General features: G+C 34.2%; 1 protein-coding gene across 5 annotated transcripts in view; it reads left to right on the top strand.

Moving 5' to 3' along the window:
- The window catches only part of LOC118199442 (alpha-(1,6)-fucosyltransferase-like), a 223,312-nt gene that overhangs the window by 1,239 nt on the left and 194,766 nt on the right, over window positions 1-27,307 (top strand). Inside the window, exon 1 of one of the 5 annotated variants that reach the window (XM_085810143.1) lies at window positions 23,161-23,313. The exons of 2 other annotated variants lie outside the window; for them this stretch is intronic. In XM_085810143.1, the coding sequence (XP_085666269.1) occupies window positions 23,287-23,313 (27 nt within the window). In that variant the 5' untranslated portion in view covers window positions 23,161-23,286. Of the gene's footprint in view, window positions 1-23,160; window positions 23,314-27,307 lie in introns of those variants that run through there. 2 more of the 5 variants (XM_085810142.1, XM_085810146.1) reach the window with 2 other exon arrangements.

The raw sequence follows: 27,307 nt of genomic DNA, 5'->3' as shown, positions 1-27,307 counted from the left end.
TATCAGTGTTCAGATTTATTTCTTCAGAAAAATTTTGAGACTTATTTTTGGCATTTTAAATTATTTTTGTGAATTTTATATTGTACTTTTTGCCATTTAAAATACAAAATTATGTATGTATATTTAAAATGACAATCTTGGTGTCAATCAGCACTTGTAAAAAGTTATGTTGTGTAGGAAATGTTAAAAGCAGGATTACTTTCATGTTAGAGGTGCTTTCAAATCTAAAGAAAAATAATAGTGCAGAAAGTTATAATTTCACTTTCAAAATGTATTAGCTACTTAGCTGTAGTCTTAGATATGGACAAAATTGCTATTCATTGCTTCTGTTTCATTCCATCTTTTGTCTCCTATGTATGTGCTACAAAATAAAATTCAAAATTTGTTTTTGCTACAGGATAAATTTAATAATTATTTGGTAATCTATATTTTTATTAATGGGTATTCAGTAGCATATTTGTTTGTGTTTAAGTGAACCCTGTATTCTGTTTGATGATTCATTTCATAAGGTAAATATTTTCATGTGACTCAGGGCAAATTCTACAAAGTTCTTATCCTTTCACATCTTGCTATGATGATTTTAAGTTTGTAAATAATCATACATCAGCTTACCAGTAGCTAAGTGGCTATTTTAACCATAGAACACATAGCTCATTCTAGTTTGTACTTTGCAATAGTGAAATTTGTGTATATATTTACATGCAGGTTTTCATAGTTTTCACATACATGTAAATTTCTCATTGATGTCTATCAAATGCACATAGCTTTTGAGCGGTTTCACATAATTATAATTTAATGGCAGTATGTTCCAATTTTAATGCTGTTCATCTATGAAGAAGATAAAAGGGTACTTTCTGATTATTTGGAAGTGGGGCTTAAACTTCAAATAAAATTACCGATTTTTGTTTGATATGTTTGAATACATATGCAGAATAAATAACCCATATACACCCGTACAACATACTTGTTTAAGTATACGCTGACTTACTCACTTTATATTGAAGTCATTTAGCTAAACAGTATTTACTTTCTGTAAAAATGTACATATTGATGACCTGCAGCAGAAGAATGCCAAAAATTTTAGCAGTTTTGATATTTCATATTATAATTTTATAATTACCAAATATTTTTACAGAATGTATCTGAAAACAGATAAATATAAAACAATACAGACAAAGAAAAAAATTAAAACATTTTGATGCATTCTTTTTATAATATAAATGTTCATTTTCCTTGCTTTGCACGTGACGCTGTCATTTCGTCTGTTAATTATTTAAAATTTTCACATTCTATGTCTTAATTAGAAATTAAAGTTAATGACCTAAAACTGCAATAGTATATTACAGTACAAGTGAAAAAACTGACAGTTTTACTCACGAGTGTGTCGGATTTGCACAATACTTATGGGGTCCCACAAAATTTTTGCAAATATTATAAGGACCTGGGGGTCACGAAAAACTCTCAGTGATAAAATGGGGTCGAGACTGAAAAAAGTTTAAGAAACCCCGATATAGATTATCATAAAATTTATTGTTTGTTATAAAATGCTTTATTTTATCTTTATTTAAAAATGGAACAGTACCTAGTAGGTGTAAAGAAAGCCAATCAAATGTTTTTTGCCATTCACAAAATTGGCAGTGATTTGGTGACTTTTTATGAGGGTGCGGATAATCAGAAAAGTACCAATAACAGTTTACTGCTCACCTTACTCATATCCTTCACCTAGCGCATAGTATAAATTTCAAAACAATCTTCCTGAACATTAAAAATCCTTTCAGGCATGTCAGTTGTCTACCTTAATGTTGTAGAAAGCTTGTACTTTTACTAACTCTATGTGAATACAGATTGTATCTATCTTTGCTATTTATTGCATAAATTATATCATAATAATACTTGAAATGCCATTAGAGCATACTAAATATTTAATATAATTTATCCTTCTAAAAGTTTTAATGTATTTTATTCATAGAATTTTCATGTTCCATTTCTTTAAGCATGGATTTCATGTTTATTTTGTTGTTTTAAAATTTAAAGCACATAGTAAAATTAACCATAACTGTTGTGTTTTTTAATGTTGATGTAACTTACAAAGACCATCGGTCATCATCTGACAAGATTTAGGTATTTTTATTTTAAATAAATTCTTTAAATATATTCTTGACCATGAAGCTACTGTAAATTATTTCAAGATTTTCTTGTTTTCTAAAATTATAATCAAGTAGCTTATATTTTATTTACATTAAAGTTTGATAAAAGCATGATGTTGATATTCTGTTCAAAGATACTTTAGGAAAAAAGTGATTACTATCCACTGAAGATTTTCATTGTATATTTTAAGTTGAATGACATTAAATTATCACTTTACTCTGTGGTATTTTGTAACATGCTTAAATTCTGACTGTGAATTTTTTTTTTTAAAACATGTATAAAATTTCCGTCATTAAAAACATTAATTTTTTTTAGAAATTTAGTATGCAAATATTAAAAGAAATACTGTTTTTCAAAATCAAAGCCCTTTGCAGTAAAATTTGTAAGAGCTATACATTTGTGGCAAGAAAGAGTTTTTCTGTAGTGATGTAACTGAATGACTGAAAGGTGTGTTTATCATTTATCAGTAGCATTAACCTTCCGAGCATTATGGGTTTACCCCAAAATTTCAAAGTTCCTCAAAATGTGTTGAATAAGTGGTATTTTCTTGGTTTTAATTAAAAAGTGACTTTGTATCTTGATTCCTTTTCTTCCAGTTTACATCAAAACTGAAATCAGATACAATAACCCATTCAGTCCTAATTTATTTGTTTAAACGTAAAGATATGGCATATGCTCCCCTTATAATAACCAAATTCACTAAGTCTCTATAAGAAGATGCACACGACAATTTTTATATCTCTCCCACATGTGTGTAATTCCCTCTAGGCTTGTTTAAACATCTACTGGGACTTATATAACCTATTGGGACTGGAAATGTTAAAAGCTCGCAAAAATTTTCATGTGTAATGAATAAGAAGCCAGCTTTTTATATGGAATTTTCCATCCAAAATGCTGAGAGGGTTAAATTTAATGCTTGAGAAAAATAACATTTTTAATTATAAATTTCATTTGTTCATGGGAGAAATATTGTCCAGTATAACTGAGTTAGAGAGAAACTGAAATTTCTTGGGCAAAAATACTTAATTGAACTTTTAGTTTATTTTCTGTAAGGATAACACGAATTATAAATTTAGTATTTCAATATGAAATATTCTGAACATCATTGTACATGTAGATATTTTCTCACACTGTATATATGTCAAAGCCATGTGTGCATTTGACAATGTTACTTAATGTATGTGGCATGTAATGCAGTGTATGGAAAGAATAGGATTATGATGGATCCAGACATCAATAAACAAAATGTCAGTGTCACTTTGTTATGGTTCTGGTGTGTTCTGTGAAGTAATTGCAGCTTAAAACAACTTGTATGAGATGCAAAAGTATGCGCTAATAATATTCTGTAACTGATGTAAATTTGGTACTCGTTTTTATCAGAAATAGAAATACTCTTGTATGATGCAGGGTGTACCAGAATTCAAGATAAAACCTCTACAGAAACTTGCAAAAAGTATACATTGGCTCAAAAATTTATATATAGGTAATGTGAGGAAACATGGGTAAGTACATAGGGAACTAAGACGAGATATAACATTCGAGTATAACATAGTTGCTATAGTCAATAAATTACATTAGATATGATATTGAGATACTGGGTGTGGTGCTGTTTGCATAGAAGATTTGCACAAAAAAGTGGCACCATAATGGTATATTGGTATATTTAATTATGGCATAGCACACTAGGGCTATCTGCCTAAGGGGAGGGATGCCTTCGTGGAGGACTTTCTAAGGGAAACTGGCTCGTATACACGTTACACATGGGGAAAACCACGAAAACACCCGTGCAGCCAGCCCGTTCGTGGGATTCGAACCTCGGACCGAACTACCAGTGTTCAGCGACTTTACCGCTCGGCCGCTGGTGGGCCCGGCACCATAATGGTTACAGAATTCAAGAACAATTAATATCAAGTACCATTGCAAAAATAACTTATAGAATGCCTGTGTGGGATTTCATCCATCCTTAGTGGACGGAGAAATGTATGGAGCTAATTTTAGTAATCGAAATTTTACTACGTGAAAATGGTAATGCATTTAGCAATGTGTAATATATATATTTAACACATTGTCCAATATGCGGATGCATGAATAGTAACAATGACTGTATAATCAATGCTCATTGTATTGACCCCTTTCATCTTAAGTATGTTTTAACAAATGGACTCTTTAACAAAAGTGTATTTAATATATTCTTCGGTACTTACATATTAATGCAACCAGGCCAAAATTCGCATAAATCGCCAAATTTGGCGACCCTACTTACGGCAACCCTACGTGTTATACGTAGTTTTGTAAAGGGAATTTATTTGTAAAAAGAAAAAATAACACTGGGCGTGTACTACCACAGCAATGGGTTTTCGGCAGAATTTGCCGAGAAAAGAAAGAGACTATTTTTGGTTACTGTACCTAACAGAAGCGCCATTACCCTCATGGAAAAAATTTGCGAAAATATCAAGGAAGAAAGCATCATTTATTCGGATTGCTGGAAAGGATACAATACAAGTGAGTTCCAAAATGCTGGATTTCTGCATGGAACTGTTAATCACAAATATAACTTTGTAGATCCCAACACGGGCGTTCACACACAACATGTAGAGCGCATGTGGGGCTCAGCCAAATGGTGCAACAAAAAACAGAGAGGAACAGCCCATCATCATCTTGACTCATACCTTATTGAATTTATATGGCACCAAGCTCAAGCTGTTAATGGCGAAGACGGTTTTCAATCAGTGCTAAAAGCAATACCCAAAAGATTTCCGCTGAAAAAATAATTCTGCAACTTATTCAAATTCGAAACCGGAAGAGTTTAATTGCTATTTTATATTTTAAAACAAAATAATATAAAAAACACTATTAAAAATTCTCTGTAATTAATAAATGTACATTTTCTTTCTATTCATACTTTTTTACTTACAAATCGCGCCAACCTGGTTGCGATAATACGTAAGTACCTATTCTTCTTAGTTGGGAACTTTTTGCACCTGATAGTATGATGTGCTTTGACTTTTTAAACATAAGAGCCTAAGAAGAAAATTTTTCAACACCATAAAAAAAAGGTGTGTGAAATACATATGTGCTAAACAGTATGGTGTATATACGTAGTAAATACAGAGTGCAAAAGAGAGAGAGTGTTATAAAGTAATGAGAATGGAAACATTGCTTGCAGTTGCCTATATATTTTGTGTATTAAATGTAAGAAAATAATAATACTTGTGTGCTGTGTTAAATGCCATAATGAAACACATTACAAAATATTAAGTAAGAAGCATATAAAAAGTTTCTGTGCCATGTGGTAAATGAAATGTGCAAAAAACCTAGGTGTTTTAGAGTGTATATATTATAAAAGATAAGTGCTAAGATGTGAAAATGCTTCTTATTATCTTTTTCTTATTCACAAGCCAGAAGTTTACTGATAGAGCATTCATTGTGAATCAGCTAAACCCTTCAGAGAGTTAGTCATCTCATCATTGAGAGCATTTCTGAGGAAAAGGTGTCCAATATTATGTGCACAGTAAGGAGGAAGGGATAATACATAATTCCAGTATTCAAACCCGAACTTGATACAGTAACCAGTGCAACCATACCTACTACAGCAACTACACATTGAAAATGGGAATAGCAATTAAACATGGTTACATATATGCATAACCATTTTTACTCTTCTGTTATTAGGACTGGATTAAAAAATGCATGTAAGTATACACACACTCATATATGCATTCGCATACATTTCTGAATCTGATTCCAATAACGGAAGAGTACCTAATCATACACTTTATCATAAGCAATATTACAATTATATATAAATGCTACCCAACAGTTACATACAGTGCATATGTATACAGAACATTTAACACTTAAGGTTATAAATATAATATTTATGTATTTTTTGAAAAAAATTTACAATTCAGAAGAAAATTTGCTACATCATATAGGCTGCCAAACAAATTGCTATTAATATGTGTGTCTACCCTTTCTGTTATATCTTTGCAACCAGAACTTCTGAATTTCTTTGTAAAAATTTGTCAGTAATTGAATCAACAATTCCATTACCAAATCAGTATCAACTAAAAATGTTTGAAGTGACCAATCTAATTATACATTATTAGCAGAAAATAAAATTGTGATATTAAATGGCTATATCATACTTTTCAAAATTATGAGGTAATTGCATATTGTGATTCATTCTGCAGTGAAATGAGACAGTATCTTATTTTTTGCTCTGGAAGTTTGGACTTACTAGTAACCAAGGAGATAACCACTGAATACTAGCAATTGATCTCAGATTTATTATGTTCTTCCTCTGTATAATGCAAATTCCTTAAAAAGTCTGTCATGGAGGCATCCATTCTAAAACAGTCCTTGAGTGTTTTAATCTGAAACAATCTGCTGTAGAATAAAGGCAAAGTGTAATTGTTATCTTCTTAATTTAAATTACTATTAAAATCTTAAACAAATAATAAAAGGCACTGCAATTTTTAGAGAAATTGAAATTATCAATTTACAACTATGTGTTTTTGTTTAATGTCTAGAAATATGTAGCTCAAAGAGGTATGTATTGCAGTATAAGTTTGAAATGGGCTGTAACTATTGAATAATACAACAAAATATTTGAGTTTTAAAAAGTAGGAGAAAAACTATTTTTCCATCAATATTAAAAATCACTAGAATTTTTATAGAGATTAGGATTTAATACTTTGTTACTCAAAGATCTTAATACATATGGCCTTTCAAGATGAATCTAGAGGTAGACTATTATTTTTACTACCTTAACATTCTGTGATCAAGAATTTTACTAAATGTAAGTGGCTTCCAAAATAATTTTCTTAATTATTAAATCCTTATTAATTGTGAAATATTTTGTTATAACCATAGGAATGTGGTGAAGACAGATTATTTAACTAATTAACTTCCAATCAATGTTTAGTATTTGATACTTATTATAATTGTTCAGTAATTTAGTTTTCTTAAAAATACTGATAGATTAAAAAAGGGGATATGCAAGGCATTAGCTTCAAGGAAGGATTCTACAAATTACTGTTTTGATGGCTGGTGCATTTTTTATTAAATTATTTAAAACACTATTCTGTACATACTGTTCAAGCACATCTATCTCTCTCTCTCTCTATATATAATGTATTCAACATAACACTTCAAGTAGGAAGTCGTATTGTTGCTCAAAATTCACTAATTTTTTGGGGCTAATTAGTAGCTTAACATGTAAATTCCTTCTTTCCATTCCTCATCCTTATAAAGAGTTTAAAAACTAATATGATGGACATTAGCAGTATACTTGCCTGTTGTAAGGTAAACATTTAAGTCGGACGCAGTGAATCAAACTGTGTTTTATATTAATATCGACAGATGGCAGCACTAGCAGTTCTAACTAGAGCGCCAAATTTCATGAAAATTCTGATAATGAACTGCCATTCCAGTCTGTTTCCCTATGATCCTGACGGCTGAAAGAAACACAAGTACTTATGCTTTTTTTCTTTTGCATTTTTACGAATTTAAGTAAGAAAAAGTTGGCTATGATGCCTTAAATCATAAAACTAAGCAATTATTATGAATAGTGGGGAGAACTGCAGGCACTCAATGTAAATATCAGTGTCCAAAAAATTTGGTGCTGCCATCTATTGAGATTCAAGAGAAATAAATGCAAATTTTAAATTTAACTAAATTCAGCGTTTCGAGTATAATAAACTGTACACTCATTTCTTACAATCGAAAGTTTCTGCACATAACCAGTCGCCCTTAGGATTCGCTAAAATATCGCCAGTTTAAGTATTTTGCTTCTTATCTTATGTGTGAAATTAAATTACACAAATCTCCTATTTTTTCAAGATTTTTCCTGATTTTCGTTAAATATTGTGATTCCTCTCTTTCATTGATTTATAATTAAAGCTTCGTCTGCTTAAGATATACTTTAAGTGATTGTCTTAATTAAGTAGGAAAACCACAAGTTTATTCGAAAGGGACTGAAGGTCCATAGAAAAGTATTCTAATATGGTATTTTTAAGTGTAAAACATTTGGATTAGATTTTGGACACTACGTTTCGGATTACGTAACAAACTTTTTTTCGTGTTAATTTCGCCTCCTCTTATATTTTTTCTACTGCTATCACTGAGATTCCAGATCTATATGTACCGAAACGAATAGGTTTAATAATCTTTTCAAAATTGATTCGTTAATTATGAAATGAAGTTAAATTTTAGGAAACGTATTTTGGATTTTGTCGTATAATTCCTTCTACCAGCTTTTAGACATTGCGTGTAAAATATACCTTGTAGTCAATTATAATGAGCTTTAAATCTTAGGAATATCATATTCATTTAAAGAAAATCCATTTTCTTCCACACACACACACAAACAAAAAAAAAAAAAAAAAAAAAAAAAGTATAAACAATTTATGTAAGCAGAGTAAATAAAACACTTCTGGAAACTTTTATTAAGAGAATACACAAAATACCTAGGATATAAATAATAAAATGTAAGTATTTAAGGTATCCATATACATGTTGCACAATCACTGTATGCATCAACAGCGCTTCATTTCTGAACTGCCGTTGTTATGCGCTGGATGTGTTAATAGTGAGCTGCATATGTTACCATGAAAAACCGAAATTGGACACTTTCGACATTTTCCGATGTGTGTCAACGCATACCAAATACGTCTGTGAAAGACTGAATATTTGGTTATATTCTTACACATCACTGGCGTATGTCGACAGATATGCTCTGGTGGAGGTCGAAATGAGAAGGCAAACAGACAAGAGGTGTTATGAAAGCAAGGGACTATTGCTCAATTCAAAGTGTCATAACAGTTTCATTGCTGCAGTAAATAAGATTATGTAATGTCAATTACGTAATCAAATAAGTTTATCGTTGGTGTTATTTTCCTTTCTCAGAATGTACTGTTCGTTTTAAGTTCAGCAATTTATTTACACGTGCTCTTACTTAAGCTTTATCCTATTTTGGCATATATCATAATATGTTAATAATGAAGTATGATTTAAAACGTAACAAGAATATTTTTATTCATCTTTCACTATCAGTACATTGTAAATGTCGACATTTGCCGAAGTGAGAAATAAGAATATTTAGTGAGTATTTTGGACATATACCGAGCGACTATGTGAATGTCGACATTCTCCAGATATCGGTCTTTCTCGGTAACATATATATTAAACAAATCACGTTAAGATAATGCTAACTAAAGCTTTGCCAACGAATTTTAACACCTGAGCATAAATTTCGAAATTGCTCCACTGTATACTTTTTCATCGCCTGTTATTAGCGTTTAACTCCATATCTTTTATATGGAGTAAGTGCCTTACTGTTGGCACACCTCTGGAACTAATTTTCTCTCACCACGCATAAGCGTTAGAAGTTTTACTGGCCCTTATGCCCCTGAACTAATATGAGTGATTTGTCATTTCGTCGCAATGAGGTTATTCAAGCAATGTTTTATTGTAGAATCTCTTTTCGTTTCCGCCAACCTTTATGCATAAGGTAAGGGAGGTAATGTCTTCGGTCCAAAAATTCGGTTGCGAGTCTTCAGTGAGCTTCCGAAAATTTGTTTTCATATCAAGAGTTAATTAAATTCTGGGTAAAATTGGACAAGCGAAAATGTTACTTTCCTTGAAGCCCATAATTTTTATTGTGCAACCAGAAGTACTACTTTACTTGAAGCCCATAACAGTTTTTAATGAAAGACTACATTAAAATGTAATCCAAAAACTTTTCAGTTTTAGTGTTCAAAACTTGTACAACAATGGCAACAGCATATTAAATTTTGGCTAAAATTGACAAACCTGAAGTGATGCTTTACCTGAAGCTCTGAACAGGTTTCATGAAAAAGTGTAATGTAATCAAAAACTTTTCATATTTCATATTAACTCTTTATCATATACAATCATGGCCAAAAAAAAACAATATGAGATTTTGATTAAATATAATAAAACGGAAGTTGTACTTAACTTGAAGTTCTTAAGACTTTTGTCGAAAAATGCCGAGTCGCTACACTAAGAGTTTAATCTAAATTATGCACCACATATTAAAAAGCTATTTCTAATATATCTAGACATGATATTTATTTATATCAAGCCGAAGAAGAAAATTATTTTTATGCAGGCATGTTATCAAAAAATGCAATTGTTATTCTCTTGCACTCTTGATAATGACGTGGCACAAGAGCAAATTCGAAAACGCCCTATTGCTATACCTCGTATTGTTTCCGAAACACACGGTTATCACTTTTCAGCTATAATTCCGAAAACAAACTAGCAGTGCAGATCAAAATGAATTTAGATTTGTTGATACTATAAAAATAATAAAGGAAAACATGAAATTACAATATTCGTTTAAAACTGTTTATTTTAAATACATTTATTATAAACGTGTTGCGTGCGTACGGGTTCGTTATGAAATGAATGCACAAGTCCGATGAAAAATGAACAAAAATTTATTATTATCACAACAATAATGCTTAAGTTTTTTCAAATTATCATGCAGTATCACAATATCTCACAGTAGTTATCTTTTAACTACTGAAATGTCCAATAGAACGTAATTCAAAACAGCTAAAGAACGCTAATCCGCGAATTCGCTACAATAAACAAGAGCAGTTTTCTAAACAACAACAAACTAAGCAACTAACTACAAACTGAGATGGTTTCCTCCTTTTATAAGATTTTAAAAATCACGCGCTAGAATTTTCCAGTACTTTCTCGAAATCAAAAAGAGATATTTATTTATTTGATGCACGCGCTCTTGTATTTTCAATTTTCCGGCTTAGCTTACTTTTAATATTCGTCACGCGCTGCACTGCGCGAGAAATAAAACCATTTCATTTATAATTGAACTAATATTAGCTTTTTAAATACCAAATTCGTAACACTGCCCCCTTTCCAAGGACTGCACGTCCCGGGCAGTACAATCTCTGGACAGGAAGCCAAACTTAAAACTAAAGGTATAAATGCAATAATAAGCATTACATTACAATAATAAACAAAATGAACAATAAATGCAATAAATAAAGCAAATCAAATGCTATCAAATACAAATCAAATACTAAATGCAAATCAAATACACATTTAAAAACAAAAAGGACCATGGTCTTATACTATTTACAATTATTTACATTGCGTACTATGGCCATTGTAGTAAGCTAACATGTCGTAATGAACGACACTTACGGATCGAACACTTACGGATCATGACGTCATTCAGTCTCTTCAGGACTGTATATGGACCATCCGAAGGTGACTGTAATTTAGAACTGAGTTCTCTTCGTTGAATCGGGTTCCACAACTACACCTTGTCTCCTTGTTTGAATTTATGTCCAGTAGCTCTCGTGTCGTATGTGGCCTTCACCTTCTCCGTCGCAAAGTTCACTCGATTTCGTGCGGAACGGTGCAACACTTCAAAACGGGCCTCGACATCTTGGATGTGTTCCTCAGGCGATGAAGGAGCATCCGTGCGGCGATCAAACAGGCGGTCACAAGGCAGACGAAGGTCTCGACCGAAGAGCATCTGGGGATGGAGAATAGCTGGTAGTCTTGCGTTTCTTTTTGGCCCTAGCACGATTTCGGCAGCTTCCTGAGCTGGGTCTTTCGGACAAGGCGTCGGCATTTCCAGATGAGGATCCCTTTTCAGGATGGATAGTCATGCCATCAGATGCTGAAAGCAGTTTGTTGTTTTTCAAGTCTAAGGAAAAATTGTATTTCCTTAAAAAGTCCAATCCGAGTATGCATGGATCTGTGATATCCGCCACATAAGCCGTGTGATGGTAGGCGGCATTTCCAAACCTGATGCTTACGTTTAACTTCCCAGTTATGTCGATCTTATTACCAGACGCAGTCTGAAGGGTGACACAGAATGGTGTCCAAATAAGTTTATCTTTAAACTGTTCAGCTAAATCTTTCCTAATGATGGTAACATTAGCTCCTATGTCAATGATCATATTGCAAGGAACTCCGTCGATATTCCCATTAATGGACATTCCGTTACTGTTGCCACTCACTGTATAAATTTTAAGAGCTTTAAAACAAGGTTTTTCATTATCTGGCAACCTCCGTTCCTCGATATGGTCACTAATTTGTTTACTGCGTCGTTGCTGGGAAATGGTCTTATTTTCCGTACCTCGGGGTGTTCTGCAATTCCGTCTTAGGTGACCTTCTCTACCACATCTCCAACACCTTAGAGCCACTTTCTTCTCGCTCCTACTCCGTATCAAAGCGTCGACTTGTCTGGCTAAATCATCTAAACGAGCCATCAATTGATCCACTGGCTCATGGACTCGCACAGCTCTAACTGGGTAGCGATCTCTACTAGTTGCTTGCTGGGCTGCCTCGAACTTCATGGCGTACAACAGAGAGCTTTTCAGATCTTTAACATCCGCCATTCGCAGTGCTTTCTGTATTTCAGGGTCCCGGATGCCATCGATGAAATATTGCAGCGACAGAATTTCCCTCATTTCTCTCGGGCACTCCGTAAAGGCGAGGTGGGACAGCCTTTCAACATCCGTGACGAGTTCCTGGAGTGATTCAGAGGGCTTCTGTTGACGGGATTTTAATTGAAGCCTGCTCTAGTCTATTAACATTTCTCGCCAAAGCGCAGCTCCAATGCGCCGGATAGAGCTTCGAAGTCAAGTCTTTGGTTTTCGGGAAGCGTCTGCAGTATATCCGCTGCGTCTGCTCGCAGAGAAGCGGCGAGATGACAGGCCTTAGCTTGGGAATCCCATCCATTCGCATCCGCAACTATAGAAAATTGGGTCTTATACACTTGCCAGGATGTCTTCCCATCATATGTGGATAGCTTCAGGGGTGGACGAGCAGGCATCGGTAAGAATTTAAAATCATCACTCCTGCTCCCTGCCGTCGCTACGAATTTCTTTAGAGTATCGACTTCTTTCGCAACGGCTGAAACCCTATCATCAATTTGTTGCTCGACGGCAGAAACTCGCTCTTCTATATGTTCTTTTACAGAAGAAACTCTTTCTTCTATTTCTTCTTTCACCGAAGAAACTCTTTCTTCAATTTGAACTTTTACGGAAGAAACTTTTTCTTCAATATGCCCAACTTTATTTTCAACCACATCTATTCTGCCTTCCATAGCATCGAATTTGGTTTCTATTATGCAGGCAATTTCTCTTTTCATTTCTTCTTGACCTGCTTCAATCTTTTCTTGACCAGCTTGAACGGCTTTCATTTCGTCTTTAACAGATTGCTTAACAACTTTTATTTCGTCTTTAAACGTTAATTGACCAGCTTCCAACTTTTCGTGAACGGCTTCCATTTCCTTTTTAACGGATCTCATCTCTCCTTTAACGGAATGTTGGCCCAGTTTCATTTCTTCCTTAACGGAGTTGACGGCTCCTTCCATCTTTTCTTGGAAAGCAGCAAATGCAGTCATCATTTGCCTCAACTGTTCTTCCATCGCTCTTGTTATTGGCATTTAAATCCCACTTCTGACACCAAAAATTGTTGCGTGCGTACGGGTTCGTTATGAAATGAATGCACAAGTCCTATAAAAAATGAACAAAACTTTATTATTATCACAACAGTAATGCTTAAATTTTCTCAAATTATCATGCAGTATTACAATATCTCACAGTAGTTATCTTTTAACTACTGAAATGTCCAATAGAACGTAATTCAAAACAGCTAAAGAACGCTAATCCGCGAATTCGCTACAATCAACAAGAGCAGTTTTCTAAACAACAAACTAAGCAACTAACTACGAACTGAGATGGTTTCCTCCTTTTATAAGATTTTAAAAATCACGCGCTAGAATTTTCCAGTACTTTCTCGAAATCAAAAAGAGATATTTATTTATTTAATGCACGCGCTCTTTCTTGTATTTTCAATTTTCCGGTTTAGCTTTCTTTTAATATTCGTCACACGCTGCACTGCGCGAGAAATAAAACCATTTCATATTTAACTGAACTAATATTAGCTTTTTAAATACCAAATTCGTAACAAACGCTTAACTTTCTTTAATTAAAAACCAATTAAAATATACGTAAATAAACTGCCCAATAAAATAAAATTTTTAATAAAAAATGAAATAAAGGAAAAAAACTGTTTATGGTTATATAAATTTGGAAAAGCCAGTTTACGCATGGCCAGTTACACGAATTAAAATATAATCCAAAATTTCGTATTACAAACCTTTTTATTTATTGGAACGACAAAAATTCGGTTGCGATTTTTCAGTGAACTTCCAAAATATTCTGTTTTCCGTATGAATATAAGCTTTTTGTATTCATATCAAGAGTTGATTAGATTCTGGGTAAAATTGGACAAGGGGAAATGTTACTTTACTTGAAGCCCATAATAATTTTTATTGGACAACTGGAAGTGCTACTTTACTTGAAGCCATAACAGTTTTTAAGGGAAAACTTGATTAAAATCTAATAAAAACTTAGATTTTGTTTACAAACGATCAACCAGAACTGATAGTTTATTTAAAATGTGTTACTATTTAAAACATAGGATTGCCGGGAAGTTGTGCTAGCCTTACCATATTTTTATTTCCATCTGTACTGAGGGCTGGAGCAGATAGGACTGCGGAAAATTGGTAGTTCATCCCAGGTTTGATTGTAGTAAACAAATTACAGGACACCCGCTAGTAAAAATGTACAGATGGCACTATTTCTGCAATACTGGCGAGATGACGCACTAAAGTTCTTCAGCCATGCGTATCAAGTGGTTGTATTTATTTCTGATTACTTCCGAAAATGCAGCGTTACTTTTTTTGCGTAAAGCGTGCGTGCGAGTGTGCGTCATTGTAATAGGAGAGAGGGAGAAACGAGGTAGGAAATGAACTTCAAATATTTTTTTAATTGGGAAAATCGGCCACAGAAGCGTACAAAGTAGTAAAATTTACGTATGGTGATGATATGAGTTGTTCGTGAGTATTTAAGTGGTTTTCGAGGTTTAAAACTGGATGAGATTCGATCGAAGATAAGAGATCAGGTCTCGATGAAAATGTTGAACATGTGGAAGCGTTGGTGAGATCCGAGCAATGAATGACGGTAGAAATAATTTCTCAGTTGTTAAACGTTAGTGTGAGATCTGTTTTCACGATCATGACGGATGATTTGGGGAGGGGAAGAAAAATAAACTTGATATGCGCTTTGTGCCGCACACTCTGACTCCTGAACAAAAAGAACACCGAATTTTCTTTTAGGAAGATTTGACTATCTTGGCAATCAGGATCCAACATTTTTTACAAAATATTGTCATCGGAGATGAGCCTTGGATTTCATCATAAAATGTTTTTTTCTCGATTTTCAGTTGTAACATAATAATATAGTGTAAGTAATATATCTTCATGATAAGAAATAAGCAAGCAATCAATTTCCTTGTTTCATTTTCAAATACACTGGCTTAAACCAAACTTAAATATATAGTTTGTAAAGATTCTCATGCCTTTGACATGTAACTATATTATGAATGTTGTGAATAACATAACACATCTAAAATTATATATAACTTAGTTATATGATTACACTCACGTAAACCAAACATTTTTATGGTATACACAGATTTATAAAGTGCAGTTATTATTTAAACGAGTAACCACAACATTTAAGGTTTTAAATAGTTTTAAGGGGAAAGAATCAAACATTTAGAACAATCACAAAACATTTTTTTATATTAGCTCTACATTATCTAGATCAGAAATATATTTTCATAAATAATGAAAAAGGAGATATTTAATTTTTTGATGTCATTTTCAGAAAAATCATGTATGACTAGATTCACATAAACCAAATTTTAATAATAAATACATAATTTGAAAGAGTCTTAATGCCATTAACGAATAACCAAACTACACTGCTGGCCACCGTAAATGCAACGCCCTGAAGGAAGCATGCAAATAACATGAAATTTACAACATGCATTAGCGGAGGTGAGATATGCAAATGATTAGAATTTCAGCGCAGACGCACGTCACGCGCGCCTGTGGCGCCACTTCAAAGCGCTATTTAAGGCTTGGAGTTTTCGACGATTTCAAGTTCGGCAATTGTTTTTTTTTTTTTTTTTTTTTTTAAACAAACAAACAAAAAAAAAAAAAAAAAAAACCGATTAATTATGCCTCGTAGTAAACAGCGATCATCGTTTGATCAAGTGTCCGAGTTCGACAGAGGAAGGATAGTGGCCTACCGAGAGTATCGATTATCTTTCAGGGAAATCGGTAGTCGTGTTGGATGAAACCAAACAACTGTAATGCGGATATGTGACTCTTGGATGCAGGAGGGTACGACGGACCGACGTGTTCAATCGCATCCACCTCAGTGCACCACTTCACGTGATGACAGGAACATTGTGCGCATGGCAGTGATGGATCGCTCAGTCAAATCACGAACCATAGCACAGCACATTCAGTCTGTAACGCATGATCCAGTATCTGCGCGTACCATTCGACGTCGTTTACAGCAGAGTGGTCTGCCCGCAAGACGTCCATTTCTTCGTCAACCCTTGACGCAGAACCACAGACGTCTCCGCCGCCAATGGTGCGATGAAAGAAGGATGTGGACGGTAGAATGGAATGAAATTGTCTTTACTGACGAATCACGCTTCTGTCTGCAACACCACGATGGTCGGATTGGAGTCTGGAGACAACGTGGAGAGAGGATGCTGAACAGCTGCGTTATGCACCGCCACACTGGTCTTGCACCGGGTATTATGGTATGGGGCGGTATTGGATATCACTCTCGCACTCCTCTAATAGGCATTGCCGGTACTTTAAACAGCCAGCGCTACATCTCCGAGGTGTTGGAGCCAGTTGTCCTTCCTTACCTTCAGGTCTTGCCCACAGCCATATCTCAACAGGATAATTCGCGACCATACGTGGCACGCATTGTCCAAGAGTTCTTCGTCAATCGCCAGATTGAATTGCTTCCCTGACCGGCTCGCTCTCCGGATCTTTCGCTGATAGAAAACTTGTGGTTCATGGTTGCTGAACGATTGACCCAGATTACATCCCAAGCTGCCACACCAGATCAATTTTGGCAACGTGTGAAAGCTGCTTGGTCTGCTGTATCCCAAGAACACATCCTCTTTCAACAACAAGTCTCTTTCAATCAATGCCGAGGCGTGTGGCAGCGGTGATCTCCAACAATGGCGGCTACTCTGGCTATTGATTCTGGAAGGAATCACACTTCACAGAAGTCTATAAATTTAATAATTTGATACTTGGTCAACATGATATCTACTAAATAAATTTTGTTGTGATATCTCTTGTCTTTCTTGGTGTTGCAATTTGAGTGGCCAGCAGTGTACTTTTTTCAAAACTAGAAAAACCATAAAACACTAGATTGCATCAGAATAAAATTTGGGATTAAATTCATATAAATCTTGCTTTTGAACATGACACATCCAATCTGAAAGAACCTAATTGATTTGTAATATCTACTTATCAGGGTTTTGGTGTGACAGTTGAAGTACGTGCAGGGACCAGACAGGAGAAAGGTTAAGAGAACTCTTTATTAGACTCTATAAAAATTCACAATGCACCGACTTGATGCTAACAAACTACGCCTCGCTCGGGCGGTAACTCAACTAACAAAAATTAAAATTCAAAGATATTAACAGAACAGTAGAATTTTACCCCAGAGCTCAGATAATCTTATTAGCTAGAACCGTGTCGAAGTCTAGTGGCAGAAAAGTAATAGCAATTACGCCACTTTAACCAGCAATAAACGCAGAATCAGAAGCTACAAATGTACAGTGCTTGCCCACTCTTTCTAACTTTCCTTTCTAGAACATAGTATTTAAACCTTTTCTCCTAATGTTAGAATTTGCATTTCTTCATGCGCGCTACCAAATTTAAATATTCTGGCATAGACAATTAGGGAAATGAAGGCTTATAGGAAAGAAAGCATTAACTTAACTGCTTAATTCTATTTGCTTTCAAAAACTATTATTTCTTACGTGAGAAATACATCTTCTTGAATATAAATAAGCAAACAATCAGTTTTGGGAAACAACATGTAAATAAATAAATTGTAGAGACATTAGGTTAATAGAAAGCCGGAGACATGAAAAATGAGCTACGCTTTCGCCTGGAATCGAACCACGGAACTCTGAAATACGCGTCCAGCATGCAGACCACCACACCATGAAGGCATGCTAAGAAGGCGAGAGAAATACCTTATATACTCCCCCTTTTAAAGGGCGGCTGGGGTTTCCAGGGGACGCAATCGCCAGATCTTGGGTGTGGAGAGTGAGTGAGTGAGTGCCATCAAGGAAGACCACTGGCCTGGCCTTAGCCTCACAGTGTGTTATCTTCCTGGCAGAAACCATCTACTCTCTGCTCCACCCTGCTACGGGAACGCAGCCGAATAGACTGCTAAGAGCCTCATAAAGTCTACATGTAAGCTTGGATATTGTTCGGGGAAAGAGTATCCTGTTAAGAACTACTTAAAATTAAGCAAAGAAGCTATCAAAAGACTGTTAAGAATCGCTGTTAGAATAGACAAAAACTTGTGTTAGATAAAATAAAGAAAGGAGGACTCTGCCTGAAAAATTAACTACCGTGGATTTTCTGGACTAGCCAAACGTCTACATGCGGATGCTAATCCTGACACAACTGCCATATATTTATTGGGCTTTTGTAAAATCGTTGGTCTTGCATGAAGGAAAGACGTAATCTATTAAATTATTGCACGTAGTAAACTGAATCAAAAAAAAAAAAAAAAAAAAAAAAAAAAATCTTAGCGCCCAAACGTAATTTAACGCAAATTACTTTATGACTCTTATGTAAAAACATTTAAAAGATTGTGTACCTGTTATCACTAAGATAAAAAATTCCTGCATAATTTAGTTCTTTGCGCAAACTTAAACTAGAATTGTTTTACAAATTGTACCATGTATCTACATTTTTCTTCGTAGTACTTGCAGACAGGATAGTACATACATAAATACAAAACTGAATATTAAAGTGAAAAATTAACATGATACTGAGTACAGAAATACAGAAAGCTGATCCCTAATACCTGCATACATAACACTTCAAAAATGCATATTTAATACGTGAAAACTAAAAAACTAAAACTGATGAAAATAATACATAAAAGTAACCATTAATTAATGCTATGTAGTCTAAATCCTAGTAAAGTACGAATTAACCTTTATAGTACATGCAGAGAAGTAATAAATACAGACTTGAGTACGTTAAAGTGAACGTAAACAGAAAAGTACAGCACCATACTCAGTAAGATTGATATCTGATTTCAGAAACTTGAATACATAATTACAAAGAAAAACCTTACCGAAATTAAGTCATCATCCACCACCCTTTTAGTTCGGGCGCCACTTGTAGAGACATTAGTTTAATTGAAAACCGGAGAGATGAAAAATGAGCAACGCTTTCGCCAGGAATCGAAACATGGACCTCTTGAATACGCGTCCAGCATGCAGACCACCACACCACGAAGGCATGCTAAGAAGGCGGGAGTATGTAATCCCCCTTTTAAAGGGCGACTGGGGTTTTAGGGAATCCAATCGCCAAATCCTGGGTGTGGAGAATTATCATCCACCATCCTTTTAGTTCGGGCGCCACTGTAGAGACATTATTTTTTATTAAGCAAGAGAGAGTGAAAAATGAGCAACGTCTTCGCCGGGAATTGAACCATAAATCTCTGGAATACGCGCCCAGCGTGCAGACCACATCACGAAGGCATGCTGAGAAGGCGGTAGAAATACCTTATAAAATTATTATCGGCAAACATTTTAATGTACAGGTTTTTTCACTTTATATAATATTGAAACTATTAAACTGTGTAGGGAATTATCCAGAATTGAACTGAAAAACTGTACAGCTGTATCATAGATGAAGATTTCATGAGATACACAAGTTCAAAGTGTTGTCTTTAAGAATACTGGTTAAATTACAGAAACTGTTTGAATTTTTGCCTCAGTGGAAAGTTACGTCCTTCACATTTTAAAAGTATTCATCATTATAATACGATATGTAAACTGTTAATAAATCACTGAAACAAGCATCGCATAATTCTAATTTATTCCGTTAAACTCATAAAAATGATTTAACTAGGTAGGTAGTTATCAAATAACTTAAAATATTAGAATGTTGCATATGTTTATTGAGTTCAGCAATTATTACATAAATACGAAATAATACGATGTAAAATACTGTTGCTAAAGCCATATTGCTGCGTAGAGTATTTTACGCAAAGAAGTAAGAAAGGTTCAAGGTACAGAGCATCTTAACCTGAAGAGAAAAGTAGAACAGTCTTCCGGACTAAGTCAAAAGCAGGTGCTACCGAGGGACGACCCATTCGGGTATTTACCGAAAACATCGCGGACGGAAACGTCTTGGAGTAAACATCACAACTGGGCAACAGGTCTTTTGCCTAATCTTAGGCGGAGAACCCTGTTGTAAAGGCAAGATTAAACAAATAACCCTTTGTGGGGGGACTGTCTGTAGAAGAATGGCTCGTATTTATGGTACACATGGAAAATCTATGAAAACATCTATGCAGCTAGGCCGTTTCCGATATTCGAACCCGAATCGAATTACCATTCTTCAGCAGTCTTACAAATTCGGATCTGGTTCGCGCGTTGATGGCGGGTCTATTCAAAATTATACATTTGTCAGCATTTCCATACTTGATGTTGTTTTACGGGTTGCCTCATATTCACAGTTATTTAGCTTATGAACTGAAATCAACCCAGTCATTTGCAGAGGCTTTGTCGAAATGATTCTTCCAGTTATCGGGCTACACTCAATTCTTAGTATGCAGTATCAAGCTCAGCAACATGCACAAAGTAAACGCAATATTCATATTCAAGTTAACCTTATCAAAAAATATATTCATTATACTTTTCGCATTAACTATCACATAATATTTTGAAGTTCTCTTAAAACAGATATTTTCTGCAGCTTCTAATTTTTTAATCTCTTGAAGGAACTTTGTTTAAGAGATGAGTGAAACACTTCGATACTTTTGCTCAATTTCATTTATTTGTTTTTGATATCATTTCAGCCTATGAATCTCGCATTAGAAACACTGAGAGTAAATACCGTTTTATGCGATTTTATTTCCGACTAGTTGAATATTTTTATATATGTTGTTTCAAGAGACAATATATTTTCCTATCAAGTAACCATAGTTCCCAGGAATAGTTTGTTGAGACAAAAACAACTTTCAGTCTTTCAGATTTGGAAAATCATAACTTGTTAGATAATAGAGAAGGGGCAAAATATTAATTTATTTTTTAATACGGGTTTTTGAAAAACGTTTTCTCTAAATTAAGAAATAGGGAATCTTGAGACGAAAAAATAAAAATTGCAGAAACTCGGGACACGATATTTTCTCGTAAATCTTGTAGAGACATTAGGATTCTTCAAGTAGGAGACGTGAAAAATGAACAATGCCCTAGCCTCTCGAATACTCGCCCAGTAAGCTGACCATTACACCACGAAGGCGGGAGAAATACCTTATATACTTCCCCTTTTAAAGGGCGAATGGGGATTAGGGGCTCCATTTGCAAATTCCTGGTGGGGGAGAATCATCATCCACCACCTTTTTACTTCGGGCGCCACTGTAGAGTCAATAGGATTTTTGAAGCAGGAGACGTGAAAAAGGAGCAATGCCCTTGCCGGAAATCGAACCTCGGACCTCTCAAATACCCGCCGAGTGTGCTGGCCATTACACCACGAAGGCAAGGCGGGAGAACTACTTTATAATCTAGATTCCTCCAGACAGGCTTCTCAAGTATAATGAAGTACGGTAGTTAGAATTCTAGCAAAGGCACAGTTGCATGTTCACCTTTCTTGCACCAGAAAGCTTAATGTTTTCTATAATGACCCCCGAACGAAAATGTGGTGGAAGATAACTCATTATAGTAGAGTAGGTCTCGCGCCTATTACTAGTCACCCTTTAAATAATGGATATTATAAGGAATTATCTATTCTCTTAAACGGACTTCCCTAAGAATATCCAGTTAACAACTAGAAAATATTGTAGTTCACATGTCGGCGAGAACATAGTTGCAGTTTTTCACGTTTTCTTGTCCAGAAAACCTAACGCTCTCTATAAATCTTTTAACATGTAAGCAAAATTCTCTTTAAAGACTCCTCCTGCAAAAACGTAGCCTGTATGTGCTTTGGAAATATGCATAAAGCACCTAATCATTGTGTTTCTTAAGTATCGGATGAAGCTTAGAAACGTATACAAATTTGAACAGATGTGGTGAGATCTAGCTCCCCATGCTGATATTCTACTGTCCAGATGTAGTGCTTTTTTTCGATTATGTACAAAAGTCATTTTTAATACAAAGAAATCTCTCCACTACGCAATGACAAAAATTTCAATTGACTTTTAATTTTACTGATTAATAACAGACACCCTAAGCATTTGCTATAGGTTATTTCTTTAAATGCAGTAAAATCCACTACTTTAAACTGATCCAGAAATAAATCTTGAAAACAGTTAAGAAAATATTAAATATGGAAATATGAAAAAAGGAAATGAAAACATTTGACTGAATTTAGTTTTCTGGAAGAAAGAGATTAAAGGTAACCCTTAAAATGTTGATATGTGATAACATTTGTAATGAAAAGAAATTATTGTGATTTAGAAAGGAGCAGACTGGCATATAACTCTTCTTTCTCTTTGTTTTACGATGGAGTGCAACATAATGAAAACTGTAGACTAAATTCTGCTAAATAAAGTCCATTCAATGTCCACCTAAACAGGAAAAAACACATATAACTGAATTCTCATGTTTTACTCATGCGTGATAGCTTTTCCGTTAAGTGTTGTGAGACCGTGAAATGGTTTTCAATATACATCCGATTTTAACATCTGAACAAGTTTCAACTGAATGAATTTTATTTGAATGAAATGGGAACAAGAGTAACATTTTAACATACAGTGTTGCAATCATCTCTAACTTATCACTTGACTAAATCTATCTTTCTATTACTGGAAAAGTGTTTATTGTCATGAGCAACACAGTTACATAGTACATTTGTCGTGCCGTAGTTTAACGAGTCGGACGTAAAGTTTCAATCCGAATTGAAACTTGTAATTTTATATTCCTAGAAACAGAACTATACGTTTTCCATTCTTTCAGTGTTTAGAATACTGTCGCGTTTCGATGGGCAGGTTAAGTGATAAAATAAAGGTAAGTTATTTCGCTACTATTAAGTTGTTACTTAGAGAAATAAATTTTTGGAATGAAACTAACTGAAAATTTTTAAATACAATTAAATTCCGATTTATCTGTAGTAATGTGACCGGCTATATTTGTGATAGTTGCGAACTTCGATAAAACAAGAGACAAAAACCCTTTTGGATTAAAAGTTAACAGATACTAAAAATTTTATTACTTTAAATGTCACAATATCATTTTTAAGTCTATTTTCAAAGCTAATGAATTGTATGTTACACAGTCATGGCAAACGTTTGCAAATCGACAAAAACTCCTTGTCAGTGAATTACATAATACAGACGATGTTACGAACGAAATTTAGAGGCTAAATTACATTAATTTTCGAAAATTTAAAACTGAGAGAAACAAATATATATTATTTAATGTCGTCACGTTCTTGAAAGAATACGTCATTTAATGTATATTAAAGACGTTTTATTTATATATATTAAATGACGTTATTTAGTGCATATGTATGTTTATATCGCTTAAAAAGTTAAAATGTAACAAAAATACAAAAAGGTTCGAAGAAAGTGCGTAACATGATTATAAGAACAATTACATTTAGAATAATTTTTAATAATGATAATTTCGAATAAAATTGATAAAATTTTAAGTATCTACGAGTAGAAGCTTACTCGTATAGGCTACTGCTATTCTTTATGCAAGTCAATAAAAAAGCATTATTTAAAATTTATATATAAAAACATGAATCCAAATTCTCCTGACAAATCTGTGAAAATAAAATTATAAAAAAATATAGATAATAATTAAAATTATAAAGAATGTTAGTCTACATCATATCAGCAAATAACCTCACTCCATATATTTGTACAAAATGCTTGCATTTCAATTGTTCCTAAATATTTAGCATTGTAACACCCCTGTATATAATTGCTACTTATTGTGACCCATATAAACATAGTTACTCTGAAAGGCAGTTGAAAAGGGGGGAGAGAAGAATCTTATGAAAAAAATAATATAATGAAAAATAATGGTAAAGAAACCATTAATATGAAATCTCTCGTGACAACCAGCTCTAAAACAACCATCTTTTAAACTGTTAGTATCTCTTACAACATAAATATTCATTAGGATTTAACATCTATCTAAGGCGACCATTATTACTGTATATAATTTCTAAGAGTTAATTTATAATTCTAAATTATATTTAATTTCTAATTATAAATTAAAATTTATAATTATAAATTAAATACATAATATTATAACACAGCAAACTTTCAAAACTCTCTAATGAGTCCCCCAAAATTCTTTCTCCACCCACATTTCGGAAATTACTTGTTCAGCTGATAATATATATCAGTACATAATCCTAAATCTCACTCTAATTTACCGTTGCACAGTCATCCATACAATAGTTTGTAAAAATATAAATGAATAAAACTTATAATACACAAATAATTTTAATAAATTTAGAATAGGTCCTAATAAATTTAGGACCCTAATATAAAATGGCTTAAGCTATCAGGACTACTACTTCTTCTAATCATTTTAACAAACATGTTGGTGTCCTGATGTAGAACAGTGAGTTTAAACTATATCCGTAGAAATTGTAGAAGATACAACACAGATGGGAAGGGTTTAATTACCCTTTATTCTTCACAGTTTACAGCTGCTCCCGCACTTCGGGATACAAAGGCCAGTACTTGTGGTTTGAACGTAAAAAAATAAGAACTACAAACTAACTAAATTAAGTAAGAGCTAAACTCAGATGCTTTACAAAGATTAAAAACGCGAGAACTGGTTTTTTCATCTTTACGTATGTAGTACGTAAAATGCGGGAAAACTACAATACGTCTTCAATATCAAGAGGACTAAATTTCTGTCCTTAAAGGCGGACAGCAACTGCCTGAAAAGCGCACGCGAAATAAGGTGCCGAGAAGTCTCTCTCTCTAACTCTCCTTCTTGGCTAAAAGCGACAACTTAAATACTTAACAGTTTGCAAGCTCAATTTGCATACTAAAATTAACCGCGTTTATTCTGACCGGAAGTGGAAAATAACAGGAGACAGTAAAGTTTTAAGATTAAATAAATGTTAGTAAAACTTAAAATCCTTACAAATTAACGTTATAAGAAATCGAAAGTTAGTATATAGTCACACTGTCGTATATACACAATAACGTATAGCTTTGTTGTGCGATTTATTTCTATAAACATACGTCGCTTGCTGATGTTGTACGAATATACAAATATATTAAATTATAGACAATTTTATGTTTTACTTTTAACTGTATTCGTCTGGAAATATTCACGTAAATGTCATCAAATCCATACTTCCTCGCTGTGTATTCTGCATTTAGTTTGAATTTTTGAAATAGTTTTAGTGTCTTTATAATAGTGTAAGCATATATATTGTAACTGTTTTTTTCTTTCCGTGCGTGCAAATGAAGCACAGAATGCAGTTGTCTTATAAGTTATTTTCTCCCTCCTTTCTGCATGCCTTCGTTGTGTAAGGGTAGCACCCTCGGCGCGTATTCGAAAGGTCCAGGTTCGAGTCCCGGTGAAGACATTGCTCATTTCATGTTTCTTGCTTCCAAATTATTCTAATAATTCTACAATGACGCCCGAACTAAAAGGTGGTGGATGATGATCTTCACCCCCCCCGGATTTGACGATTGGGTCCCTTAATCCCCAGTCTCTCTGTAAAAGGGGGTGCATATAAGGTATTTTCCCCCTCGTTTCTGCATGCCTTCGGGGTGTAACTGTAGCACACTCGGCACGTATCCGAGAGGTCCAGGTTCGACGACGAGGCATGCTCATTTATCATGTCTTCAGCTTCAAAATAACCTAATGACTCTACAGTCTGAACATACTGAATGTCCTTCTTCCTCCTTGATCTCTAACTATTAACTGACCGGCAAGTTTTCATTCTTAGATACACATATATGGTTTGCATCCCTAGGATAGACCCGGCGGACATTGCATTGTCGTTCAATTATAAAATAGTTCCGATAACGGGGTTTCTGGCAAGAAAGCTAAGTAAACTCAATGGATGGCTGCCCCATGATCGTGGGGGGGGGAAGAAAAAGTTCCGATAAGTTTAGAATGCTGAACACTGGTAGTTTGACTCAAGTTCGTATACTTGTCAACTGGCTGGCTATCTGGTATTTTTCATAATTTCCCTCCAGGTGTTACGTAAATATGAGTAAGTTACCCTTCTAAAGTTCTTCCCTATGGCATCTCCCTCGTTCGGCAGAAAGTGTCGTGTGTTTTGCTATATGCAAAGGAAAAAAAAACCATCAAATGATATTTATGCAATGAAATACCTCGCTACAAAAATAAATCTTCCAGATAGCCCTATATAGAAGCGTCTACAATGTACCATCACCTTTACAGTGTTGTGTCTAATTTTTTAAGCCCCAAAGCGTAATTTTTAATTCTTGTCATTAACCATTAGTTACTGAAAACCGATTTTCTAACACTAATATTGAGTCCAAGTAGCACGGCAACGTCGTAACGACGTTGCAAACTGGTCGCGAGTCATGTTGCAAAAGCATTGCAATATGTCGTCTTTAAGACACCCAAATGAACCGCGAAATTCCACTGTTTTGCAACCGTTGCAAAGACGTCTTAACCTCTTTGCGTATGAGGTTTATGTTGAATAGACGTCGTTATTGCGTCTTTCTCATGTTATATTTTGGTTGTGAAAGCATTATATCACGATGTCTTAACGACGCTAAAATGTTCGCAGAATTCAACCACTTTTTTGCAACAGTTGTGAAAACGTCGTTATGATGTCCTTGTGTTACATATTGATTTATGCAGAAAAATAAGCTTAATAATTAGTGTATTTTTCTTCTTTTTTAAAAAATTTTGTATTCCTTGTATATTTCTAAAGTTTAAATATTTTATCATTTCCTGAAAATCAGAAGATAATAAAATTTTTTCTCTTTAGACTAAATATGCATAATTAATAATAGCCTTAATTATTTTCAGTACTTTAAAC

Source organism: Stegodyphus dumicola, chromosome X2, assembly GCF_044657685.1.
Source record: "Stegodyphus dumicola isolate Sdum_Otavi_A_Nest chromosome X2, ASM4465768v1".
Lineage (NCBI taxonomy): Eukaryota > Metazoa > Arthropoda > Arachnida > Araneae > Eresidae > Stegodyphus > Stegodyphus dumicola.
The sequence above is the reverse complement of the archived record's forward strand: the minus strand, read 5'-3'. Positions and strand labels throughout refer to the sequence as shown.